Genomic DNA, 24,707 nt, shown 5'->3' on the forward strand with positions numbered 1-24,707 from the left:
ATACAAAATCAGATATATACAATTTAAAAATCTGTGATAGTGAGACCGCTGTAAACAGGGACAACTGTAAACAGAAGCCCTGGATCAGATGGCTTCACAGGTGAAATATTCAAAGAAGAATTAATACCTTTCCTCCTCAAACTTTTCAAAAAAAAAAAAAAAATTGAAGAAAAGGGAAAGCTTCCAAACACATTTTATGAGGCCAGCATTACCTGATACCAAAATGAGACAAAGACACAACAAAAAAATTCAATTTTAGGGCAACATCCCTGATGAACATAGATGCAAAAATGCTCAACAAAATATTAGCAATTCAAATTTGGTAAGACATTAAAAAGATCATATGCTATTATCAAGTAGAAATTACTGACATGCAAATTTGTTCAACATCTGCAAACCAATTGGCATGATACACCACATAAACAAAATTAAAGATAAAAATCATATGATCATATCAATAGGCATAGAAAAAGCATCTAACAAAATCTAACATCCATTCATGATTAAATACTCACTGCAAGGTAGGGGCAGAGGGGACATATCTCAACATAATAAAAGCCACATATAACAAACCCACAGCTAACATCATACTCAATGGTGAAAAGTTGAAAGCTTTTTCTTTAAGATCAGAAATAAGAGAAGGTGTCCACTATACCACTCTTATTCAAAGTAGTAGAAGTCCTAGTCATAGCAATCAGACAAAAAAAATAAATAAAAGGCATCTAAATTGGAAAGGAAGAAGCAAAACTGTAATTATTTGCAGATGATATGATACTATATAGAGAGAATCCTAAAGATCCCACAAAAAAAGAGAGAAACTATTAGAATAAATAAATGCAATAAAGTAGCAGGATACAAAATCAATATTCAGAAATTAGTTGCATTTTTATACACCAATATTGAAGTACCAGGAAAAGAACTTAAGAAAACAATCTCATTTACAAAAATAAAATACTTAGAAATAAATCCAACCAAAGAGGTAAAAGATCTGTACTCATAAAATTATAAGACATTGAAGAAAAAACTAAAGAAGATACAAATAAATAAAAGGATATGCTGTGCTCATGGATAAAAAGAATAACATCATTAAAATGTCCATGCTACCCAAAGCAATCTACAGATTCAATGCAATCTCTATTGAAATACCAATCACATCTATCACAGAACTAGAACAAACAATCCTAAATGAGTATGAAACCATAAATACCCTGAATAGCCACAGCAATCTTGATATAAGAGAACAAAGTTAGAGATATCTTATTACCTAATTTCAAACTATACTACAAGGCTATAGTAATGAAAGCAGCATAGTACTGACATAGAATCAGACACACAGATCAATGGAACAGAACAGAAACCCAGAAATAAACTCATGCCTATGTGGTCAATTAATCTTTGGTGAAGGAGACAAGTATATATAACCAGTTAAAGAAAAAAAAATACTGTTGTGGAAACTGGATACATGCAAAAAACAAACAAAAAAACTAGACCACTTCCTTACACCATATACAAGAATAAACTTAAAATAGATTAAAGACTTAAATGTAAGACCAGAAACCATAAAATTTCTAAAAAAAAAAAAACACAAAAAACCAAAACACATTGTCAGTCAACTCTTAGACAATGCTTTGAGCAATATTTTTTGGATATGTCTCCTTGGGCAAGGGAAATAAAAGAAAAAATGGGATTATATCAAACTAAAAAGCTTTTGCACAGTGAAGGAAACCATCAACAAATCAAAGACAGTTTATGGAATGGGAGAAGATATTCACCAGTAACATGTCAGATTAGGAGTTAATATCCACACGATGTAAGGAACTCACACAAATCCAAAAAAATCCAAGTAAAACATGGGCAGAGTTGACAGACATCTCTCACAAGAGGCTGATAGACATCTGAAAAGATGTTCAACATTACTAATCAAAGAAAATCAAATCAAAACCATAACGAGATATCACCTCACACCTGTCAGAATGACTGTCATCAATAAATCAACAAACAAGTGTTGGTGAGGATGTGGAGAAAGGGGACCTCTCATGCCCTGTTGGTAGAACTGTAAATTGGTGACGCCACTATGATAAACAGTTTCATAATTTAAAAAAAATAAAAATACAACTACCATATGACCCAGCAACTCCACTTCTGAGTATTTATTTAAAATAATCCAAAACACTAATTTAAAAGAGCACCACCTATGTTCACTGCATTATTTACAATAGCCAAGACACAGAAGCAACCTAAGTGTCCATCAACAGACAAATGAATAAAGAAGAGGTAGTATATAAACAAAATAGAATATTACTCAGCCATAAAAAAAGAATGAAATCTTGCCATTTGCAACAACATGGATGAACCTAAGTGAAATAAGTCAGATATAGACAAATACCAGCCCGACCAGGTGGTGGCACAGTGGATAGAGCGTCGGACTGGGACGCAGAGGACCCAGGTTCGAGACCCTGAGGTCGCCAGCTTGAGTGCGGGCTCATCTGGTTTGAGCAAGGCTCACCAGCTTGAACCCAAGGTTGCTGGCTCAATCAAGGGGTCACTCAGTCTGTTGTGGCCTCCCGGCCATGGCACATAGGAGAAAGCAGTCAATGAACAACTGAGGTGCTGCAGCGAGGAATTGATGCTTCTCATCTCTCTCCCTTCCTGTCTGTCCCTATCTGTTCCTCTCTCTGATTCTCTGTCACACACAAAAAAAGGACAAGTACCATATAATTTCACTTATATGTGGAATCTGAACATTAATATAAGTGAACAAACAAAACAGATACAAATTCATAGATTCAAAGCACAAATTAATGGTTGTCAGATGGTAGGGAGGTTAAGGGGACGGGTGAAAAAGGTGGATTGAGAAGTACAAATTGCCGTCATAAAAATAGTCACAGGGAAGTAAACTACAACAGAGAATATAGTTAATGATATATATATATATCATTGATAAAATATATATATATATATTTTTTTTTTTTTTTTTTGTATTTTTCTGAAGCTGGAAATGGGGAGAGACAGTCAGACAGACTCCCACATGCGCCCGACCGGGATCCACCCGGCACACCCACCAGGGGCGATGCTCTGCCCACCAGGGGGCGATGCTCTGCCCCTCCGGGGCGTCACTCTGCAGCGACCAGAGCCACTCTAGCGCCTGGGGCAAAGGCCAAGGAGCCATCCCCAGCGCCCGGGCCATCTTTGCTCCAATGGAGCCTTGGCTGCGGGAGGGGAAGAGAGAGACAGAGAGGAAGGGGGGGGGTGGAGAAGCAAATAGGCGCTTCTCCTATGTGCCCTGGCCAGGAATCGAACCCGGGTCCCCCGCACGCCAGGCCGACGCTCTACCGCTGAGCCAACCGGCCAGGGCTAATGATATTTTTTAATAACTATGTCTGGTGGCAGATGGGTACTAGACTTACAGGGTGATCACTTTGCAAGTTACATAAATGTCAGATCACTTTGTTTTACACCTGAAACTAATATTGTATGTCAATTATAATTGAAAAATTTTAATAAAGATGCACAAGTCACTGGTGCAAACAAAACACTACTATTCCCTTGATTGAGGAATGGTCCTGCTGGCTTAGAAAGGCCATTATCTTTGACTAAGACTTGGGAGGAACCAGGAGTCCTAAGAGTCAAATGAGATTCTTGTTGATGTGAGGATGACCCATCTCCAAATTGGCTCACCTTCCATCTAAAGTATGGTGAATTGTTTTCTCTGGATGTCAAATGTCTTAATTAGCTGAAGCCTGACTATAAAGATGTGGGAGAATACTGTAACTATAATAAAGCTGTTAATACTGGGGTGTTTTTCTGAGCTTAGTGTTCATTTCAGTTCATCTAAAAATTGTTTGGTCGCTCTTGATGTTTAACAAGTAAAACGCAATCTCCGTAAGATTCGAATAGAACAATGTGGAACTGCCAGATTCACTCTGTAGATCTCCTGGAAGTCTACGAGAGGGGCGACAGAAGTCTCCACAGGCAGCGTACTAAATACAAGCATTCCTCAGAAATACTGAGGGTTAGGTTCCAAACCACCACAATAAAGCAAGTATTGCAACAGAGCGAGTCATCTTTTTGGTGGTGGAGGGTTTTGACTTCAATTTATAAAAAGGAAAAAGTATCTGTGGACCCTGGCGGTGGCTCAGTTGGTTAGAATGTTGTCCTGACATGTCGAGGTTGCAGGTTCAATCCCCAGTCAGGAACCATACAAGAATCAACCAAAGACAGCATGAATAAGAACAACAAATTGATGGTTCTCTCTCTGTATCTCTCTCTCCCTCCCTTTCTCTCTAAATAGCAATAAAAAAAAAACCCCACACATCTGTGTAGCTCAATAAAGTGAAGAGCAGTAAAACAAGGGATGCCTCTAACCGTGTGATCTTACAGATTTGGAATCCCAAATGCTAGCGAGGAACCATTTCAGAATTTCAATTAATATATTTAAATTTAAGGAAAACAGGACATCAGTACAGTGTCATGGGAATTGGGATGAGACCATGATTAATTCTCTTGCTAAATTTGTTTAGAAAGCTGTTTGGCTGTTTGAATAAAATAAGAAATCACTATTCTTTCAATGGAAATTAATTCCAGACTCATTGTTACACAAACAGTGAAAATGTGGAAGGCTCATTTATGTCAAAAAATTATGATAAGAATAAAACCACTCGAGTGTGTAGTTTCATGACCAAATCCACAGCAAGGAAGTTCTAACATTGCTCTGTTTGAATCTACTCCTTTCAAAATATGTACACTGTTTCCGTCTTTTGAGGCAAAGAGTCTGAATGAAGGTAGAGATGAAAGCCGACTTCTTTCAGGGTGGGATGAAGTCCCCCCAGACTTCTGTCCATCTGCCTTCTTCCTCTTGTTCCGTCCTTTCCCATCTCCTCTCCTTCACTCCTCTCCACCCCATCCTCTGCAAATGCTCCGAAGGCCAAGGGTCTAGTCTGGCTGGCAGACCAGAAAACTATTTATACTTCAATTACTTTTAACTCTCTCCTCAAACCCTACTATTTTAATCGCTGTATTTGTGCTGGGACTCCTCCCTCTCTCAGGCCTGCTCCTACCTCCATGTGCTCTAGGGCACGCCTGATACAGGGTGGGCCGGCAGCTGGCCTCAGAGGTCACCTCAGAGAAGGCTGGGTCTGAGACTGCACCTGTTCTGACTGTGCAAAGCAGCTTGTGAGCTCGGCCTCCTTCCTGCTTCCATGCGATGGTGGTGTCAAGGGGGAAGCAGCAGCTCTGGGGTGAGTCAGGATCACAGCAGGCTTCCTCTGTGGGGTCCTGTTCACACAGGCTCAAGGAGTTTGGAGGGATCTGGGATTGTTATCAACACTTCTACCAAGAGCCTTTCATTCTTTTGACACTAGACATTTATCCTGGTTTTCCACTGAAGGCTAGAATAAACCCCATCATTTTTTTAAAAAGTTTGATAGTGCCTAACGGACTTCTGTTACGGTGCTGCCAAAATGTAACTGGCAAAGGCACTAATGTGGGGGTGGGGTGCTACATGGATAAAATTTATTATTTCAATAGTTAGAACTTATTTTAATGAGTAAAAAATCAATTATAAAAATAGTTTATTAAAGCCATGGTTTTGCAGATATTACTGGTTTTGAGCAGTTAAAAAAACAACAACAATTAACTGCAATGTGGTCTGATTCTTTGAAACCACAGCCTCCAAAATACAGGCTTCATCCCACTGGTCATCCACCTAAAAATGCATGCCAACCCTTTCTCTGATAAACTGTACACTCGGGTGCTGAGGGCTGAGACGCAGGCCGCTTGCCTGTCTACTGTGCACCACCTGTGTCTAGTCTGAGCTTGGCTGGGGCGTGTGTGGAGGAAGTCTCCTGAGACTACTATACAATAGAAGGTGTCCCTGTCTGTCTTTCTTTGACTCTGGGGACAGGAGTTGGCATGGGGTTAGCTGTGTGCAATCAACACAAACCCCTGGTCAGAAAGACGTTCATTCTGAATCAGTTCTTGAACTTTCCATTAAGAGTCAGGGACTCAGTGTCAGCTAGAAAAGTACAGCAGGGTAAAATATGGCTTCTTCCCTGATCCCCCCACGTTAAGATTTATGCTTTAATTATGTGATACAATTTTTGGAAGAGCTGGATAAAGTGCTTGCCAAAAAGAAATCATCATTTCTGGTTGCTGCTCCCCAACATTTAGCCAGTTTATGGTCAATAATCCCATCTAGGGAGTCATCTAAGTTTTGCTCCTAGCTTACCTTGAAGTTTCATACTTCAAAGTCAAACATTTTTGATAGCTCTTCTAACATTTTTTTACACTCTTCTTTGGGCTCTTAGTATTTTTCCGGACAAAGTTGCATTGCCCCACACTCTACAGCAGAGAACTTAAGGGTCTTCTTCACTGTATTCTTGTTGATACACTGATGTGGACACTAAACTCTATGACTTCCCATGTTGACCTCTGTGCCTGGTATTCAGAAACGTATCCATACTAGGATCCTAAGCTTCCATAAGGAAATAACAATTCAATCTGCAGATTAGCTGACTATAAATGTACTTTTTTTTTTTTTTTGTATTTCACAAATACAAAACATTTAAAGCAGCTGGACGCCAAGTACATATAGGAAGTACAATATCCAACTCACTTCGCTGTTGCTCAGTTTTTAAGAAAGATTTGGTTAAAAACGTTATTTAAGGAGGATGGCCTGAAGAATAGGTAGGCTGTGTGTTCCTCTCAGTCAGTCCTCTGGAGTCTACCCCAGGCCAGCAGACAGCTGGCCACACAATTCGGTCTACGGACAAACCTCTGTGGCCACACTGCCATCGGCCCACATGAAGGGGCATCAGGCGAAACAACCCAATGAATAGCAGCTCACTTCAGGCCTTTTGAGGACTGTGGGTCTCACGTCAGAAAGATTCTCAGAAAATTCCTCTCTTATCTCAGCCCTGGGAATAATTCTCCTTCATCTGAGCAATGAGGGAGTTTTCATCTTGTGGACGCCCTGACTCCTGGTACTGAGCACCCCACTCTTATCACCGGCTACAGGAGCCACGGAAGGTGTGGGCTCCACCTACAACATATAAACAGATCTCCCGGGTGCTTAGTGTACTAACATCACATGATTTCAGCTTATCTTTCCTATTTACATTTTCCTCTTTAATCTCTTACACCCAACTTCCTTATCTGTAAAAACGAGATAATCCTATCATGAGAATGAAAAAAGATGTATGTATAAGCTGCTTTGTAAGCCTCTGGTACACATTTACTCAATATATTCTAGTAATAGCTAACATTTATTGAGTGCTGACTATGCACTATGACTTATTCTAAGCACTTCTGAGAGTATATTTAATCCTCATACAACTCTATGAGGTTAGTGTTAGTGTTATCCCCATTTTATAAATAAGGAAACTAAAGGCCCAGCCAATGTGAAGAAATTTGACCAAGGTCTCAAATCTATCACAGGTAAAATCTGGATTTGAACCAAGGTCTCCTGACTCTGGGCCCATGCTCTTAACTTATACTAATATGGCAGATAGTATTTTAAAGCTATTTTTTAAAATTAATTCTTTGTCATGCTTTTTCTATCACTTATATATTTTCAGAGGCTGGATGCAGTTATATTTAGGGTCACCAACTTGTCCAGAACTTCCCAATTTTTATAAATGTAAGTCTCATTTCCCAAGATACTGCTCAGTAGATTTACCATTATGTTTCTCCTTGCAGTAGAACCACTGCCAGTACATACAGATACTTTTGTGCAGATTAGAAAAAAGGGCATCCATTTATTTTTAACATACTTTCGATCTTGTATTTGATATATTTCTGTACATTGTCTTAAGTCCTTTGTGGAATGAGTACAGAAAAACATGTAAGTCCAGAACTTCCCCTCACATTTAACACTCTTAGAATTATGAGTAAGTATTAATATGTATATTACCTTTATATCCTTGTTCTGTCTCCCTGAGATCGATTTTGGTGATTGGTTTGAAATCGGTATCCCATAATCGTATACATCCATCACGTCCACCAGTGGCAAAGCCTTCTTCACAAGCATACATGCTAAAGATTCCAGCCTGTTAATAAGGGCAGATGACACTCAATGCTGCCATCATTCTAGACAGTCGTTGTATCTGGGTCTTGATGATTAGAAGTCAAAACAAAAACAGAAACAAATCCCTTGTTCTCTATTGAAATCCTTACAATAAAACAAGCAACCATTTATAGTATACTTTATTTTGGCTAGATTAAAAATTAAGCATTATGTCTGGCCTGTAGTGGCACAGTGCATAGAGCATCGACCTGGAGTGCTGAGGTCGCTGATTTGAAACTCTGGGCTTGCCAGGTCAAGGCACATAAGACAAGTAATCAATGAACAACTAAAGTGAAGCAACTATGAATTGATACTGCTCATTCCTCCCCCGACTCTCCTCTCTGTAAAATCAATAAATAAAATCTTTTTAAAAATTTAATCCTTACAATCACCAGAGCAAACTAGTTCAAGAGTTCCTTTGTCATTACTAAACTGATGGCAGGTTGTAAAAAAATTATTCAGAATTCTTTGGTTAAAGCAGATATGGAAATCATAAATTCCTTTACATAATGAGTGATCGTTATAAAGATGTGACAGTTCATCATTATAAAGAAAAGTAAGACAATATTAATATTAGAGGGTTTTCATATAAATTGCTGCCAAATAAGTTAAAATACTTGGTCTCGGAACAAACACTTCTACAGGTACAAACGCATCATAGTGAGCTCAGGAAGGCACCACCTGAGCCTAACTCAGTGGTTCTCAAAGTGTGCACGAGGGCGCACTGGTGCGCCCTATGGTATTCCAGAGAAATATATGCCTGTCAGGGACCAAAAAACCAACAGAGTTTTTGGAGTTTAGATTTTTGGGGGACAGAGGTGTGAAGAATTGGCTATAAACTGACAGTCTGCCCAACCCCCACCTCACTTGCCTGATTAGGTTGCAAAAGGCTGTTAAGCGGTGGTGCTGGATTGTTTACACTACCCCTATGTTCCCTAGAAAGACTGTAGGCAAGTTTCTTCTATCCTTTGATTGATGTAAAGTTAAGATGTTATGTATGGTGGGGGTTTTTTCTGCACTTGGTAAAAATTCTTGGGTTGCCTTGGAAACGTGATCAGAGACCATTGATTTGTTAATGGCCTCACTTTGCCCTATAAATAAAGCAAGATTTGGTTTTGGGGTGTGCTTTGTTCTTGCCAGCAGCAATTACAGGGCCCTCCCAAACCCGTATTTTCTTAATTCTGCACCATTCCCAGTCGGGACCTGAAATTACTAGCTGTGCTAGTTCACGGCATGTGCCCAGATATAAAAATAAATATAGTTACTCTATTATACCATTTCATTATGGAAATACTGCTCTTTTTGTTAACACATCACTATTATATTTATTATTAACACATCATTATATTGTTTTTAGATAAAAACACCCAAATAAAATGCATACATTTCTAAAAAAGCAGCATGATATTGAAGAATCCGATTCTGGAAGTGAGCAAAAGTTAAGTGTAAATAAAATAGGACTTGAAGGCTGACGGACAGAATTTAATTTATAGCATTTTCCATCACTTAACACTGAACAATACAACTGGATTGGAAACCCATTCATGGAAGCTTCAAGTGATTTTGGTTTAACATTAACAGAAGAAGAAGAACTGGCAGCTATATCCACTGATCGTGGATTGATGATTAAACATAAGGAATTGTCTCTTGAAGCCTTTTGGATTTCTATAAAAGAAGAATATGTAGCAATATCTAAAAAGGCTTTGAACATTTTACTATAATTTTCAACATCCTATTTAATGTGAATTAGAATTTTCTACCCTCAAGGCAATCCAGAGTAAAAAGAGGAATTCTTCAATGTATTGACGAGGAAATGAGAGTTTGCCTTTCAAATATATGCCCAAACATTGAAGAAATCACTAGAACACATTAGGCTCATGTTTCTCATAAACACAAGAATGAAAAAACTTAACATATTCACACCGGGACCTGCCGAATTTACTAAATCTTACTAAGAATGTATCTATACACATAAAATGATAATTTTGTCATTTTTTAATTTTTTAACCCCTCTTCTTTACGAATTCTAAAAATCATAACTCAAAAAATGTAACATAAAAATGTTTAATGTCAGAATAAATTTAATTTTGTCATATTTATTTTGTTTACTTACCATAAAAGTACTCTTGGACTTTATTTTTTTCTTTAATATTTGACTTAATTATTATAACATACTTCTCAGAAATTTGTATATAGTGCGCCTACAATTATTTGTAGGATTTTAAATGCTCCCTGACTTCAAAATGTCTGAGAACCACTGGCCTACCTGAATGCACAGATTACGGTGGCATTAGCTTGAGCATCAGTGAAGATGCTTTTTCACCCTGAAACAGTTTTAGAATTTAAAGATGTTTTCCTACAGGAAAATATTTTATTTGGTCTGTGGTTTTTTTTGTTTTTTTTTTAAATTTTTTTATTTATTCATTTTAGAGAGGAGAGGGAGAGACAGAGAGAGAGAAGGGGGGGAGGAGCTGGAAGCATCAACTCCCATATGTGCCTTGACCAGGGTTTCAAACCAGCAACCTCAGCATTTCCAGGTCGATGCTTTATCCACTGCGCCACCACAGGTCAGGCCTATTTGGTCTGTTTAAAAGTGCTGCAAGTGAATAATGTTGACATGATCCAGGGGGAAGAGAAATTAGGTTACTAAGGCAACTGCTTTTATGAATGAGGACAAATACCAATCTCTTAATTGTTTAAAAGCTGTCTCATAATTATTAAAGCCAAGAAAATTGGTCTTGAACATACAAGACAATGAAAGATGGAAAATTTCATAACTCTTTTGCTAAGACTTGCTAAAACCTTTCTTCCTATTATAAGCAATAGGGGATCAATTTGGAGGCAAATAAGCAAAAGGGCTATTGAGTCTCCAGTAACATTTTACCACATTTTCAAGTGCTTCAATAGGCTTTACCTTTCATATGATCTCCCCATTTTTCCAGGTATTTCCCTTTTATCATCTGTACCTACAGCCATGTAACCATTTCAATGCATGTCAAAATTGAGCAGCTTGGTCAGAAGTCAAGTTTACCCTGTTCTTATAGAGCAGACCACCAAAAGAGTTTGCCAATGGTTTGTTTGCATTTTAAGAGCTTGTGACTTGGACCTAGAGGTGAGGAGAATCTACCTTACTAATCAATGTAAAAATAATTGTCTCCAGACTTGCTACTCAACATATGGGCCACAGGCCAGCCACGGTGACATTATCTCAGACCCACTGAGTCAGAATCTGCACTTCAACAAGATCTCTAAGAGACCTGTAGGCACATGAAAGTTTGAGAAGTGCTGGTCTAGTAAGATGACACTGATAGCGAACTTGTTGTCTTCTGTCAAGCTACTATTGCTAAACAACAACACTGATCAGCCAATCAATAACTGAGGTAAAGGCTAATTATGATGCTTTTGAAGTATTTCTTCTAGGTGAATAAAAAAATTGGGGAAATCTTTCAGGCACGTTTAGGGAGTGTTCAGCTGTACTAGCTGATCCTAAAGGGGAAAAAAAGAGATTTGTGACCTTAACTTATTTATACTAAACTTCCACAAGGGCATACTTACACTATGTGCTCCTTGAATGGTGCGGACTAAATTGAGCCCTTTCCAGACATAGATGTCCCCATTTAAAGCACCAGAGTAGGTGATGTCTTCTTTGGCACATGCAAGGCAAAGGATGGTCTGAAGATCTCCTGTTTTACCAAATATCCCTCTTTTTGCAGTCAGGGCATTTCCACATAGTGTCCAAAACTAGAAAGTAAGTGACAAAATAAATAGACCCAAAAACAAAGCATTCCAAGGCATTGCATTATTAGCGTTCATTTGCCATGTCTCAATACGTGTATATAACTTGCTCTTGTGGAACTAGACACACACAGCTGAACCTGTTTTGCTGTGACAGCAGAAAACTGCATAACATTTTAGCCAACTACCAGCATGAAAAAAAATTAGGCTATTTCAAAACATTCAAAGTTCAAAAATTTCAAAACTTTGCTAATTGTTTCATGGTAATTTAATATAAAATCTCAATGTTCCCAGAGTTGGATGAAGTGGATGAATCATCATGTTTTGGTTTAATTTCTTTTCATATGAACTCATATAGGTTCACTGAATAGAAGTTTAGTAATACAGACAAGATAAAGAGGAAAAATCGAATTTATCCACAACCTGCTGTTAACATGTTGACATATCTTGTAGGCATTTTTGGTGTATATATTTGGAAATAATTTCTTTCTAACAAAAAGTGTTATGAATCTTCACTGTAAAAATGTTACTTAGAAATATGTTTTTAAATATAAGTCCTATTTCCATATAGCTGAATAACTCACTAGGCTTTTCCGTGTCAGTGGTATAATTTATCACACAGAAAACCATAAGCACTAATGCTCAATGGAAGGCAGCAGGGCGTCTCCTGTGGGGAGATAGAAATTATTTTGTTTCCGTATCTTTTTAAAAAATATACAAAATGGCATAACTTCAGTGCCATGTACATAGTCTCTCACAGTTTATAGTGGCTCCTTACAAATGTCTAGTTAATCTTCTTAATACCCTCGAGAAGAGGCTCAGACAGGTATTGCACTGCTCACAAAAACTAGGGGATATTTCAAAATGAATATGAAGCAATCAAATATCCCTTGATTTTTGTGAGCAGTGTACTATCCTCATTTGGAAGTGAGACCGGAGCACCAGAGGCTCCGGTTCAAGGAGGGTATGCATGGCAAGTTACTGAAGTCTTGATCTTTGCGCCTTGAGACCTTTAAATCGAATGAAAACATGCATCAAACAAGAGAGCATTTTAAGGCAGCATATTCGGGTCACATACAAGTGGCAAGAGAATTCAAAGACAAAGAACCATGCTGAATTAATTGGGACAAGGCTCATTTGGATTGGTATTGGAGAAGAAATCGCACTGAGGTTTAGGAGAGCAGGATTAAGGCAAACCTAGGTGACAAAATGTGAGGAAAAACCAGTGACATCCCTAATATTTTGTCTGCAAGAGAGGAACACTGGTGGTCCTCTCAGAGTAGACGGGTATTCAAGGAAGCGCACCAGGAGGGCGGGGACCCGGAGAGCTATGGAGGAGGTGCCCTGGGGGGGGGCATGAGAGACAGACATGCAACCATTCAAGACCATACAGGATTCTTCTCCCATTAAAGAGCAAAATGTCAACTCTGGTGATTCATTTCCTTGGGTATTGTTTTTATGAAAAGGCACAAAAGTACATATAGAAAGCATAAAAGATCTGGGAAGAGATAGGTATAAGGTTTGGTAAAACACTTAAGTATTAACTTTGAACTCAAACTATTTGACCTAACTGCATACACATCAAAGAACTTGCTGCTCATAGTGAGCCTTAAGGCAGACACTCATCTTTCTCTCTATGTCTCCCCAGGAGTAAAGATTAAAAGGAGAGTAATTTTTTGTAATTATTATCCATTTAACTTGGGGTGTGCACCTCTGACCTGAGTTACTGAAATATTTCTAGATAGGCAACCACAAAAAATAGAGACCATTCCTCAGACACAAAGGGTTTCTGATGAAATCATCCAGTCGGATGGTATAATGTCGACATAAGACATTCCAAATAATCAAATTATTCTCCAAAAAGGCATATACAATTATAATGCCAGGATAAGTATGAGCTTTGCTCCAGAAAATGGCAAATTTTTTGACATTATCTCCTCTTAAGAGACACTTCCTTTTTGGAAAACAATGACAGTTTAGGGTGGCAACACATCATTAAACCCACATCAAATGAAGAGTCATTGTCTATCTTTTCCAATTTCCACTCACAGATTGCAATGCAAATTTTGTTGGAACTGGCAGTTACCTTGGAGTCCATCTGGCCCCAGGTAATCTCTAAGGTCTCTTCTGTCTCTGACTAGAGACTTGGAGAAGGATCAACAGTATCCACATACTTCTAAGCTCATTTGCTGTAAAACCAACCAAGCAGACAGTGCTCAACTGCTACTGTTTTTCAAGCATTAATTTCAGATCATTGAAATTTGCCTGTGTGCAAAACCAGAAAGGATTTCACCCTAGTTACAAAAATTTCACATAAAAATATTTCTTACAGGGCATCCAAGATTTTGCATTCACCTTGTGACTGGAATCATCCATTTGCTGTTAGGCAACTTTTGGGGGGAAGGGTGGGGATCCTAGAACTGGATGGAGAAAATATAGTGAAAATAATTTGTTGAAGCCTGTTGAAACTTGATGTGGATTTCTTTCTAAACAAATTAATAAAGAATGGCTGAGTGGGCATGTGCAGATTCTTCCATTTGAGGTGGAAAATACTTGTTTTTGCTTAGAAAAAAAAATGCCTAAGTCTGCTAAAACACAACTAACAAATTTAACAGCATAAACACCTCAGTGTTTTCAAATGAAGTCCCAGGGTTTTCTCTCTCTCTGCTTTTAGATTTAACTGATTAAAAATTAGAGTTAACCAAGGATGGAAAAGAATAGGAAGAAGCTAGAGAATTCTATCAGTTAAGCAGCTACTCTATTATTTTTAATAATCTGGTTGGGGGGGGGGGGGGAGTTACGCCAAGTTAGATCATTAAAGAAATAATTTCTAAGTGGAAAGAACTCTACACAGGGAGCCAAAGATTGAGTTTAAATCTGACCCATGCCACAGTGTTTGTGATCCTAGGAAATGGGCAAAGAAATTAACATTACTGTGCCCCTACTGCTTCCAGAACACTGACATAACTCTTTAACAAATTCAGGTGGTCGGATCCCACTCTGCCACCCAGATTATTTTTTCCTAGAGGATCAAACTCAGCCTCAGGGAGATTGAATAGCTTTCCCACAGTCAAGTAGAGGGAGATAAAACCAATATTCAGTATCTCCTTCTAGGTCCTGCCTTCCTCAGAGCAGAATGTGCAGACTGGAGGATTGCTCCGGGCCAGGCTCCCAGGCTCCCAGAGCCACCACAGCCCAGGAGACTGCACTCATCATGAGCGCATTTCTTTTCTTGAAGCTCAAAGAACTCAGTGCCTTTGTCATATTTTAGACCGATCACAAACTCATGGTGGCAGATACATATCTTTGATTAATAAAGTGTTAAGGTAATTAATATTTAATGACTGCAGTGTATTTTGTGGCCAAAATCTTTGCAAATATTGGTTCCCATGGAAAGAGTCTCAAAAAGAGGTTATTTGGTGATGAAAACATTACCTTTGAACATGTTATGCGCCAAGGACCTTTCTGCTCCCTGGTCCCATGACTCCACGGGTGACCAATGCCTCCTGTTAACTCCTGACAGAGGTGCAACCCCTCCCCTGGGTTCTGCTGCCTGCCAAGACCTCTCTACCAAACTCACCTACCCACCAGCTCCAATAGCACTGCCTTCCTGAAACACTTCACCATTCCTCGCCACCTGAGATCTCTCCTTTATCCCTACAGGAGTTCAGTTTTGCCTCTTACACATGGTGCAAACTCAACTGTTTATCAAATTTAATGAGTTTTCTAGATTTTCATGTCTCACACAGCCCACCTAAGGAAGGATCCTCCAACTGCTGCTAAAGCAGTAAGTACCTGTATTTCAGCAAACATATCCCCGGGTTAAAATCAGGTTTCTGCACAGGATTACAAAATGTTTATAAAACCCTAAAGTGTTGGTAATCTGATGTTAGCTTCCTTCAAGATCAAACAGGAAGCAAGGCTCCCAATTTAAGGAAAACAATGTAAAGTCGAGCAGTTTCTCAACACCAAATTATATGTATAAACACCTAAAATTCTTTTCATACAAGGTACCAAAAATTTGAAAAAGATAACTACTTTACCTTTATATGTTTTACTCCACAGCTAACCACTCTGTTTGGCTGATATGGATCCCAGGAAATATCAAAAATCTGTTTAAAAAATATTAAAAGTCGCTATGTTGGTCATTTATGTGTTTTTGCCTTCTTGTAGATACCAGTCCAATGGCTGATACGCTACCCTAACACTGAGAACACAATGTCACCTGCACAGACTGAAAAGTGGAGCATTTGGCTCTGGGGGTGAGTCAGAAATTGCTAACACATATTTTATCGTCTCAAGTCGACTTACCTTAGTCCTCAATAGAGAGGTAATAATTAAGCACAATCATTGAGAACTGGTGTCACATTTGTAAATTTGGCCATGCAAGGTAAATAAATTGTGATGGATAACTTTTTTTACAGCTCTCCACAATGTTAATAAAACACTTTTGAGACAGTTTTACAAAATAAAAAAATTTAAAAATTATAAAATCCTTCATTTTAAGTAGAAAAATGTTTAATAGTCAATTATAACTCAATGTGGCCAACAGTTTCTAGTAATCATAGAATATATATTCCTGGACGTAAGGCAGAAGTATTTACCCGCACTAAGCCCACCAAAAAGAGTTCTAGACCATCATTTTAATCTGATCCAAAACATTATTATAGTTTCAGTTTTCCAAGAAAGTGAAAATATACCTGCTAATATTACTTATTATTCTTTAAGAAAAGCTACCAGGCTTGGCCTGTGGTGGCACAGTGGGTAAAGTGCCAAACTGGAATCCTAGGGCACCAGTTCGAAACTCTAGGCTTGCCCTGTCAAGGCACATACTACAAGCAATCAATGAACAACTGAAATGAAGCAACCATGAGTTGATACTTCTCACCCTACCCCCTCCCTCTCTCCTATGTAAAAATCAATAAATAAAATCTTAAAAAAAAGAAAAGAAAAGCTACTGGGCAGCTTGCAAGTACTTCTATAGTATTTCTATTTTGGGGACAGGAAAGAGAAGGCTGCCATTCTTTAGGGTCAAATCACCTGTGGCAATTGTTTAAGTGCATATTTCCATGGCCCACAGGAGAGAATCTAATTTAGTGGGTCTGAAATTGAGTTCAGTCATCTGCATTTTTTTTTTAAGATTTTATTTGATTTTAGAGAGGAAAGAGAGAAAAGGGGAGGGGGAGAAACGGAAAGCATCAAATTCTCACATGTGCCCTGACAGGGCAAGTCTGGGGTTTCAAACTGGTGACCTCAGTGTTCCAGGTTGACACCCTAGCTACTGCATCACCACAGGTCAGGAGTGGCTCCTGCATTTTTAAACAGACCCCCAGAGATTCTGATGCAGGTGGTCTATGGACCACATTCTGTGAAGCTCTAATAAAGAACCAATTGCCAGGACCAGAATCTAGACCAGACAAAGCATGTAGGCTGCTAACTTCTCATCAAATAGAAAGGAGCAATATGGACCAATCATCAGAGAAAGGAGGAGGATCTATACCAGGGGTCAGAACCTATGGCTTGTTAGCCAGATGTGGCTCTTTTGATGGCTGCATCTGGCTCACAGACAAATCTTTAATAAAAAAAATAATAACGTTAAAAATATAAAACATTCTCATGTATTACAATCCATTCATTTCCTACTGCTCATGTTCATGGTTGCGGGTGGCTGGAGCCAATCACAGCTGTCCTCTGGGACACCACCAAATTTTTATTGGATAATGCGTAACATACACAGGTTATTGTATGGCTCTCACAAAATTACATTTTAAAATATGTCATGTTTATGGCTCTCTCAGCCAAAAAGTTTCCCGACCCCTGATCTATACCCTTCAGTTAAGTAGAAAGGAACTATTATGAACCACAGAAAGAGCTCTTGGTCCAAGTACCCATTTTGGCTATATAAGCTCAGGCAATTTTTAGACTCTAACCTTACCTTCATTTTCTCTAAAATTAATGACACCACCTTAGTTTTGTTAAAAGGTCAATTAAGATAAGGGTCATTTTGCAGGCTGTAAAGCGCTCATTATGCAAATGAGTACTAGGGATTAAATATTTCAGCCACCAAAATAATCTTGAAGATAATCATTTGCTCATAAGCAGCCAATAATCATTCATATTTGCATCAGTAATAAAGAACAAAACTAGGTGTCGTACAAATTATGGGATCTGGGAGAACAATGTTCTAAAAGAACAGTATTTCATCAAAACATGCTAGGCTGTTAAAATAGAGTTTTCAGTACAGTAGCATTGCGCTTCTCACAATCAACTCCTACCTCAGAAGAGTACAATACAGTAATTCGTGTATTGATTCCATCTAATTTACTCTATAAGATATGACGGGATCACAGCATGAACAGAAGCAGTTAACATCCAAAATGTAAGCATCACAAATATTTTCAACCTGTTCATTAAGTACTAAGTTAATACCAATTAAATACCAATAAGTTAATACCAATACCTGGGGTAGAGCCCAAGCACCTCTACGCTGTGGAATATCCTTAGAGAATTTTTATGTGTAGTCAGAGCGGGGAACCATTGGGCCAGAGGGATGCCAGGCCTCTTCCATCATTAAAGTTCCACTGCTGGTCACTCCTGGGCTTTCTGAGAACTCCAGTACAATTTGCCCAAATGTGTAGCAACTATTGGGTCCCTTTAATACCACAGTTCTCCAAAGGTGACCATACTATTCATATTAAAAAATGTTTTAGAGTTCTCACAAAGCAAGAGACAGCAAATTTAATATTTAATTAAGGCTTCATTCTGCACGGGCACATATTGGGCAGAAATACAAAACAACTAGGAATGAATGTAAGACAATCATGCAAATTCATTAATTTTGAATTAGAAAATCAAGACAGTAAAGTAGCCAATTTATTTTAATTATGCAAGACACTGGAGAAATATATTTCTTACTAGTTAATGTATATGCCTGCTTCATATCCTATCTTGCCAGCCATGACTACATTAAAGTATCATTTCTGATAACACTGACTTCAATATGAATAAGCAGGCCACAATTTACATCCAAGTTCCTCAAATATAGCAAAGAATCACAAAGTTGTCATTACATTCATTTGAAATTCAAATGCTTGTGAATGTATTTTGTGAGTATTAATTTCTAACAACTATTTCCATTTCCAAATGAATGCATCTAAACTTTGCATATAGTTTCAAATTCAATTCTTGTTTGATTTTGTAAGGAGCTATGAAAAGCAGTAACAACTTAAAAGCATCCAATCACCAAAAGAAATTGCCAACAGAACTGTTAATCATGTTACTTTTTTAAAATAGTAAGTTTTTAAGTTGAAATTGTAAGGAAAACATTCATGTGGAAATTTTATTTTTAAAAGTATTACAAACTCCAAGAAGCTCTATAACAAGTCCCCCATAGTTATACAATCTGCATGGCTCGGTTCAATAAGGTCTTCTTACCCGGTCAGAGTGGCCGGTGGCTGAGGCCAGAAGTTTTCCCTTCCTCCAATCCCAAATGCAGACTGTGTTTTTGGCATCCAATCCCACAGAGGCTAAATGCTAAAAATAAGAATAATTTAATACCTTAAAATAATGGCAAGATTTCTCATTATCCATGCCTTTTTTCAACAAATGGTTACTGATTAACAACTATGGACCAAGCTATAAGCTTCTTATGAAAAAAAAATCATTTCCCAAGTTCCATCTTAAATCCAAAACTAAAGAAAGCTTCAAAGTAGATGAGACATAATAGCATATACTGAAATTTTAAAAGCTCTATCAATTACAACCCATTTATCTTTCTTAAACATTGGAAACGTGCAAAAATCGCATGAATCTCCGATCAATCAGGGAAAATCAAAGGAACAGAACCTGAAAGCAAGGTTTAAATTTAATTTTTAAATTTAAGATTTTTTTTTTATACAGAGACAGAGAGAGAGTCAGAGAGAGGGACAGTCAGGAACGGAGAGATGAGAAGCATCAATCATTAGTTTTTCGTTGCGACACCTTAGTTGTTCACTGATTGCTTTCTCATATGTGCCTTGACCATGGGGCTTCAGCAGACCAAGTAACCCCTTGCTCAAGCCAGCGACCTTGGGTCCAAGCTGGTGAGCTTTGCTTAAACCAGATGAGCCCGTGCTCAAGCTGGTGACCTCGAGGTCTCGAACCTGGGTCCTCGGCATCCCAGTCCAACGCTCTATCCACTGCACCACCGCCTGGTCAGGCTAAATTTAAGATCTTAATGTGAGATTTAAGAAAGTCTAGGATTTTATAGTCTGAAAGCCTCAACAAACTGCTAGAATTAAAAGGATTTGACAAATATATACAAGAGAAATCCCATAAACGAGCCGTATTTTCATTCTTTTTAATATCTTTTATTTCACAAACATCTCAAGTGACTAACGAAGAATACATAATTTAAGTAAAGATAAACTGGCACGTCATCTTCCAGTCCAAATTCTTTGGGTTCATATCAGAATTTGTCCTCAAAAAGAAAGGAAAATTTAACATGTGTATACCCACCAAAAGTATCCAAACAAATACAGTATTAGAAACACCAAAATCAGAGGTCCTAGCAGGATATCAGTTCTAAGGAAACAGCACTGTGTAGCAGACAGAGATCTGGACTGGGAGGAAGTAGATTTGGCTTTTATTTTGACTTTGTAAGAAGCCAGACAGAAGACCTTGAAAAATTAATTAATCTCCTTAAACCTCAGTTTTCTCATCTGTCAAACAAATGTAAAATATTTGTTTGGTAGGATTTTTGTGTGGATCAGTGAAACAATGTATATCCAAGGGTTTTAAAAACACAGTATTGCCTAAGAGTATCTGAGCTGATGTATTTCATCAAGTATGTTTGACTGTGCATGTGTGTAAGTGTGGGTATGTATGGAATCAGACAGCCATGTACGGCTAAACGTACACATTATCATACTGAGACTATTCAGGTTTCTTCACTATGGATGGCTTTCATTGCAAATATTTAGTATCAAAAAATATAGTTGCGGCCCTGGCTGGTTGGCTCAGTGGTAGAGCGTCGGCCTGGCGTGCAGAAGTCCCAGGTTCGATTCCCGGCCAGGGCACACAGGAGAAGCGCCCATTTGCTTCTCCACCCCTCCGCCGCGCCTTCCTCTCTGTTTCTCTCTTCCCCTCCCGCAGCCAAGGCTCCATTGGAGCAAAGATGGCTCTGTGGCCTCTGCCTCAGGCGCTAGAGTGGCTCTGGTCGCAACATGGCGACGCCCAGGATGGGCAGAGCATTGCCCCCTGGTGGGCAGAGCTTCGCCCCATGGTGGGCGTGCCGGGTGGATCCCGGTCAGGCGCATGCGGGAGTCTGACTGTCTCTCCCTGTTTCCAGCTTCAGAAAAATGCAAAAAATAAATAAATAAATAAATAAATAAATAAATATATATATATATATACACACACACACACACACACACATACACACACATATATTTGGAAGTTTTAAAAATGTGCCATTAAAAAGGGGGTCTTTAAAAAGGGGGATCTTTGCTATAATTTTTAATTGAGTGGTCTAGCAATGGACATAAGACATTGTATTTTTATCTATATAAGAAAATTTAAAGTGGGTAGATTCCACTCAGCTTCTTTTTTTTAAAAAAAAAAAACAGAAAAAGTTAAAAAACACAGGCACTAAAGTAAAACTTACATTTCTTGATTGAGAAAAAGTCAAAAGGAATCAATTTTGTTTATTTGTACTGACAAACCTCATAGCTACCTGAGGAGCATTTATATTGAGAGGAAGGGCCATTTGTCATTTTCTAAATATCACTCGAGTCCAGTGGACTCTGTCTAGGGAATAAGGCAGAGCTGAAGCAATCGGAATCAGCAAGCTAGGAAATCCATCACGGCAGGCAAACAGATTATTCTTCTCAACTGACAGTGAAGTCCACCCCTACCGTGCAAAATGGAACCTAAAAGTCAAAGCTGGATTTCCCTGAGTCACCTTATATTTTTCTTGTGATGCTTTAAAACAGCCATTTTCAACTAGTATGCTGTGGCACTCTGGTGTACCACAAGGAGTTTTAAAACATGCAATGCCTGTTTAGTCAGGGCACTGACCTCTTTCCCCTTAGATTATCAAATAGAAAAGACAACAGCCGACACAACAAGAGCCATCTGGGTGAGGGGAGGTAGCAGAGGGCAAAGGAGGCATAAATGGTGGTGAAAGGAGACTTGGCTTCAGGTGGTGAACACACAGTATACAGATGATGTATTATAAATTGTACACCTGAAACTTCTATAATTTTATTAACCAATGTTCCCCCCATAAATTCAATTTAAATAATACCAAGAGCTGTTCAGTGTGAGTGAATCAAAATCATACCAATTTTTTTTTTTTTTTTGGTCAGATCAGCAAAAAAAAAATTTTTTTTAGTGTACCGCAGAATTTAGTGATTAGTTTACGTGTGTCAGGAGATAAAAGGTTGAAAATCACTGCTTTAGAACAAATTTTGATAAAGAAATGTTTGCTAGGAAAAACTCAACCAAAAGCAGAGTAGAGAGTGTGCGTGTAAATACACATTACACTTGTACACGCATGTGCATCTGACACATTCACTCAGTTTAGTCAGGAAGTCAGTAACTGCCATTCTGAACAAGTGTCACTAACCAGCTTTTTCTCTTTAGATATGGATATACAATTGAATGTAGGCATTATCCTGACTAAATTAGATGAGGTTACCACGTAGTAAAATCAAAAACATGTATACCAGGGCTCTACACTGTGGTGTTTCTAGTTTTAGAAAGAAAAATAAACAATGATCACTAGTCTCTCAAAATAGCAGAACACAGTAAGTATGTAAATGTTAACTGTTTAAAAAGTGACCATAACAAGGTCAAGCCGTACAATCCGCTGAACTTCATACAAACTCCAAGTTTGGTCAAGGCTCTATGAGTAATTTAACAGGGTCTTGCCACAGCATGGATTTAAAGAATTAACTCTGAAATTTGACAAAAATTGGATTGGAGAAATTAACTGGCAGCAATATGAAGGGTAAAAAGAAAAACCAGATTGCAGGTGGCCTAGGGACATGGAGCAGGCCAAGGACAAAAGGCACAGCCCTCGTGAGGTGAATGCAGTGGGAGCCAGGAATGACCCTGCGACATTTCCGCTCCATTTCCTATAACATATTTTTTTAAATGAGATATAACTGACATCTATGACACATAAATATCTTCTGCCAAGTGTTCTGGAAGTCAAAAGAAAGACGAATTTTGGTGGGGGTACTGGAAAGGCTTCATAAAGAATTCTGAAGTTCTTGGAAGAGTGAGCTGCTTTAAGGGGCAAAGAAGCCGAGCAGGGCACTTGAGGTGGAGGGGAAGCCTGAGAAAGGGTCTGAAGGTGCAAAAAAGGAAGGTCTGGTAGAGGAACCGCTGACTTGTCCAACTTGACTGCAGATAGTGACAGCTAGAGAAGTTGGTTAGCCTGGAATGTTCAGCTGCAAAATGTAGAATGCCCAGCTGCAAAAGCTTAAAAATAAGCTTTTCTTGTTTTAAAATAATTCTCTCATACTTTTTTTTTCCATTGGTAGAAGGTATTATCAAGGAATTTACTGTGTGGAGACCAGGTAAGAAGTTACACTGTCAGGCATGACATGGATTTGGAACTTAATGGATGGTGGCAGAGAGAATGGGAAGGAGAGGATGAATGTCAGAGCTACTGTCCAGAAACTAAGAAATACACATGAATCAGAGACCGCTTGAATTGTGGAAAAGTGGGTAGGGAGAAGTTGTTAGAAGTGACCTCAAGGGAAAGAGTCATAGAGAATCTTCTCAGTGAATTATTAGGACATGATGTTATCTTCTGAAAGCAAGGGAAACCAAGGTGATGCACAGGGTTTGAAGTGTGTGGAAAAGGTTTGGTCCAACCCTTATTCCATTAGGAAGCTAACAATGGAAGACAAAGTGGAATTGCTGAGTCATGACAGATCTGGCCAGCCTGAGTTCCTCACTTCCTTTCTGGGGGCCTTTTAACCAGATGGTGAGACTGAAGGAATCAAAATGGGCTTACTCAGAGCTGGGTGTCAATTCCACAGCTTGGAAAAGGACCAAACAGGTAAAGACTGTAAGAGGCCGCCAAGGGCAGACAGCAAGACTTGCTAAACCTACCAGGGGTCCCCAAACTTTTTACACAGAGGGCCAGTTCACTGTCCCTCAGACCGTTGGAGGGCCGCCACATACAGTGCTCTTCTCACTGACCACCAATGAAAGAGGTGCCCCTTCCGGAAGTGCGGCGGGGGGCCGGATAAATGGCCTCAGAGGGCCTCATGCGGCCCGCGGGCCGTAGTTTGGGGATGCCTGATAGTTATCGGGGATGCCTATAGATGCCTATAGGCTATGCTCATATAATTCTAAGTTACTTATAAAGAAATCTTTAAAGAAAATGAAAACAGAAAAAGATACACACCTGTCCATCTGAGTCGAAAGCCAGGCAGGCAACTCCATGTGTATGAACATCTTTAAGGATAGATACAGTTTGGACATTATAGGAATCCCATACACATATATATGGCTCCTTCCCAACTTGGCCAGTTGCAACAAGAGTTTTATCTGGGTGTAAGGCAAGGCTGAAAAAGAAAAAGGCCTCTTTTTCACATCTCCTACTGAACACAGTTAAGAACAACACTGATCATCTTTTATCTACATTTGTCTCTTATTTAAATCCTCTAACAAGAAAAAGAGTCTGAACCGTCCCCCAAAATTAATTACCCAATTAGTCAAAACACAGATGTTCAACTTTGGCAAAGAGAGGCTTAGCCCCATTTAATAATTTCATCTGATTTTACCCACTTGGTTACCTTGAAAATAAGATCCTATTTTGATATTATGATTACAGTTCTATGGTTAGAAAATCTTCTATATGGCTCTATAACTGCTTTATGTCATGATATTTACTTACTGGTTTTGAAAATAT

The 24,707-nt window shown here is 38.7% G+C and overlaps 1 protein-coding gene across 5 annotated transcripts in view; it reads right to left on the reverse strand.

Annotated features, from left to right (window-relative positions):
* The window catches only part of EML6 (EMAP like 6), a 263,423-nt gene that overhangs the window by 148,986 nt on the left and 89,730 nt on the right, over positions 1–24,707 (reverse strand). For all 5 annotated transcript variants that reach the window (XM_066378261.1, XM_066378260.1, XM_066378258.1 and 2 more), the window contains exons 3-7: positions 24,201–24,360; positions 19,232–19,330; positions 15,841–15,909; positions 11,618–11,803; positions 7,910–8,045 (exon numbers count right to left, since the gene is read on the reverse strand). In XM_066378261.1, the coding sequence (XP_066234358.1) occupies positions 7,910–8,045; positions 11,618–11,803; positions 15,841–15,909; positions 19,232–19,330; positions 24,201–24,360 (650 nt within the window). The remainder of the gene's footprint in view (positions 1–7,909; positions 8,046–11,617; positions 11,804–15,840; positions 15,910–19,231; positions 19,331–24,200; positions 24,361–24,707) is intronic.

The sequence above is a fragment of the Saccopteryx leptura genome, chromosome 3 (genome assembly GCF_036850995.1).
Source record: "Saccopteryx leptura isolate mSacLep1 chromosome 3, mSacLep1_pri_phased_curated, whole genome shotgun sequence".
In the NCBI taxonomy this organism is placed as follows: Eukaryota; Metazoa; Chordata; class Mammalia; order Chiroptera; family Emballonuridae; genus Saccopteryx; species Saccopteryx leptura.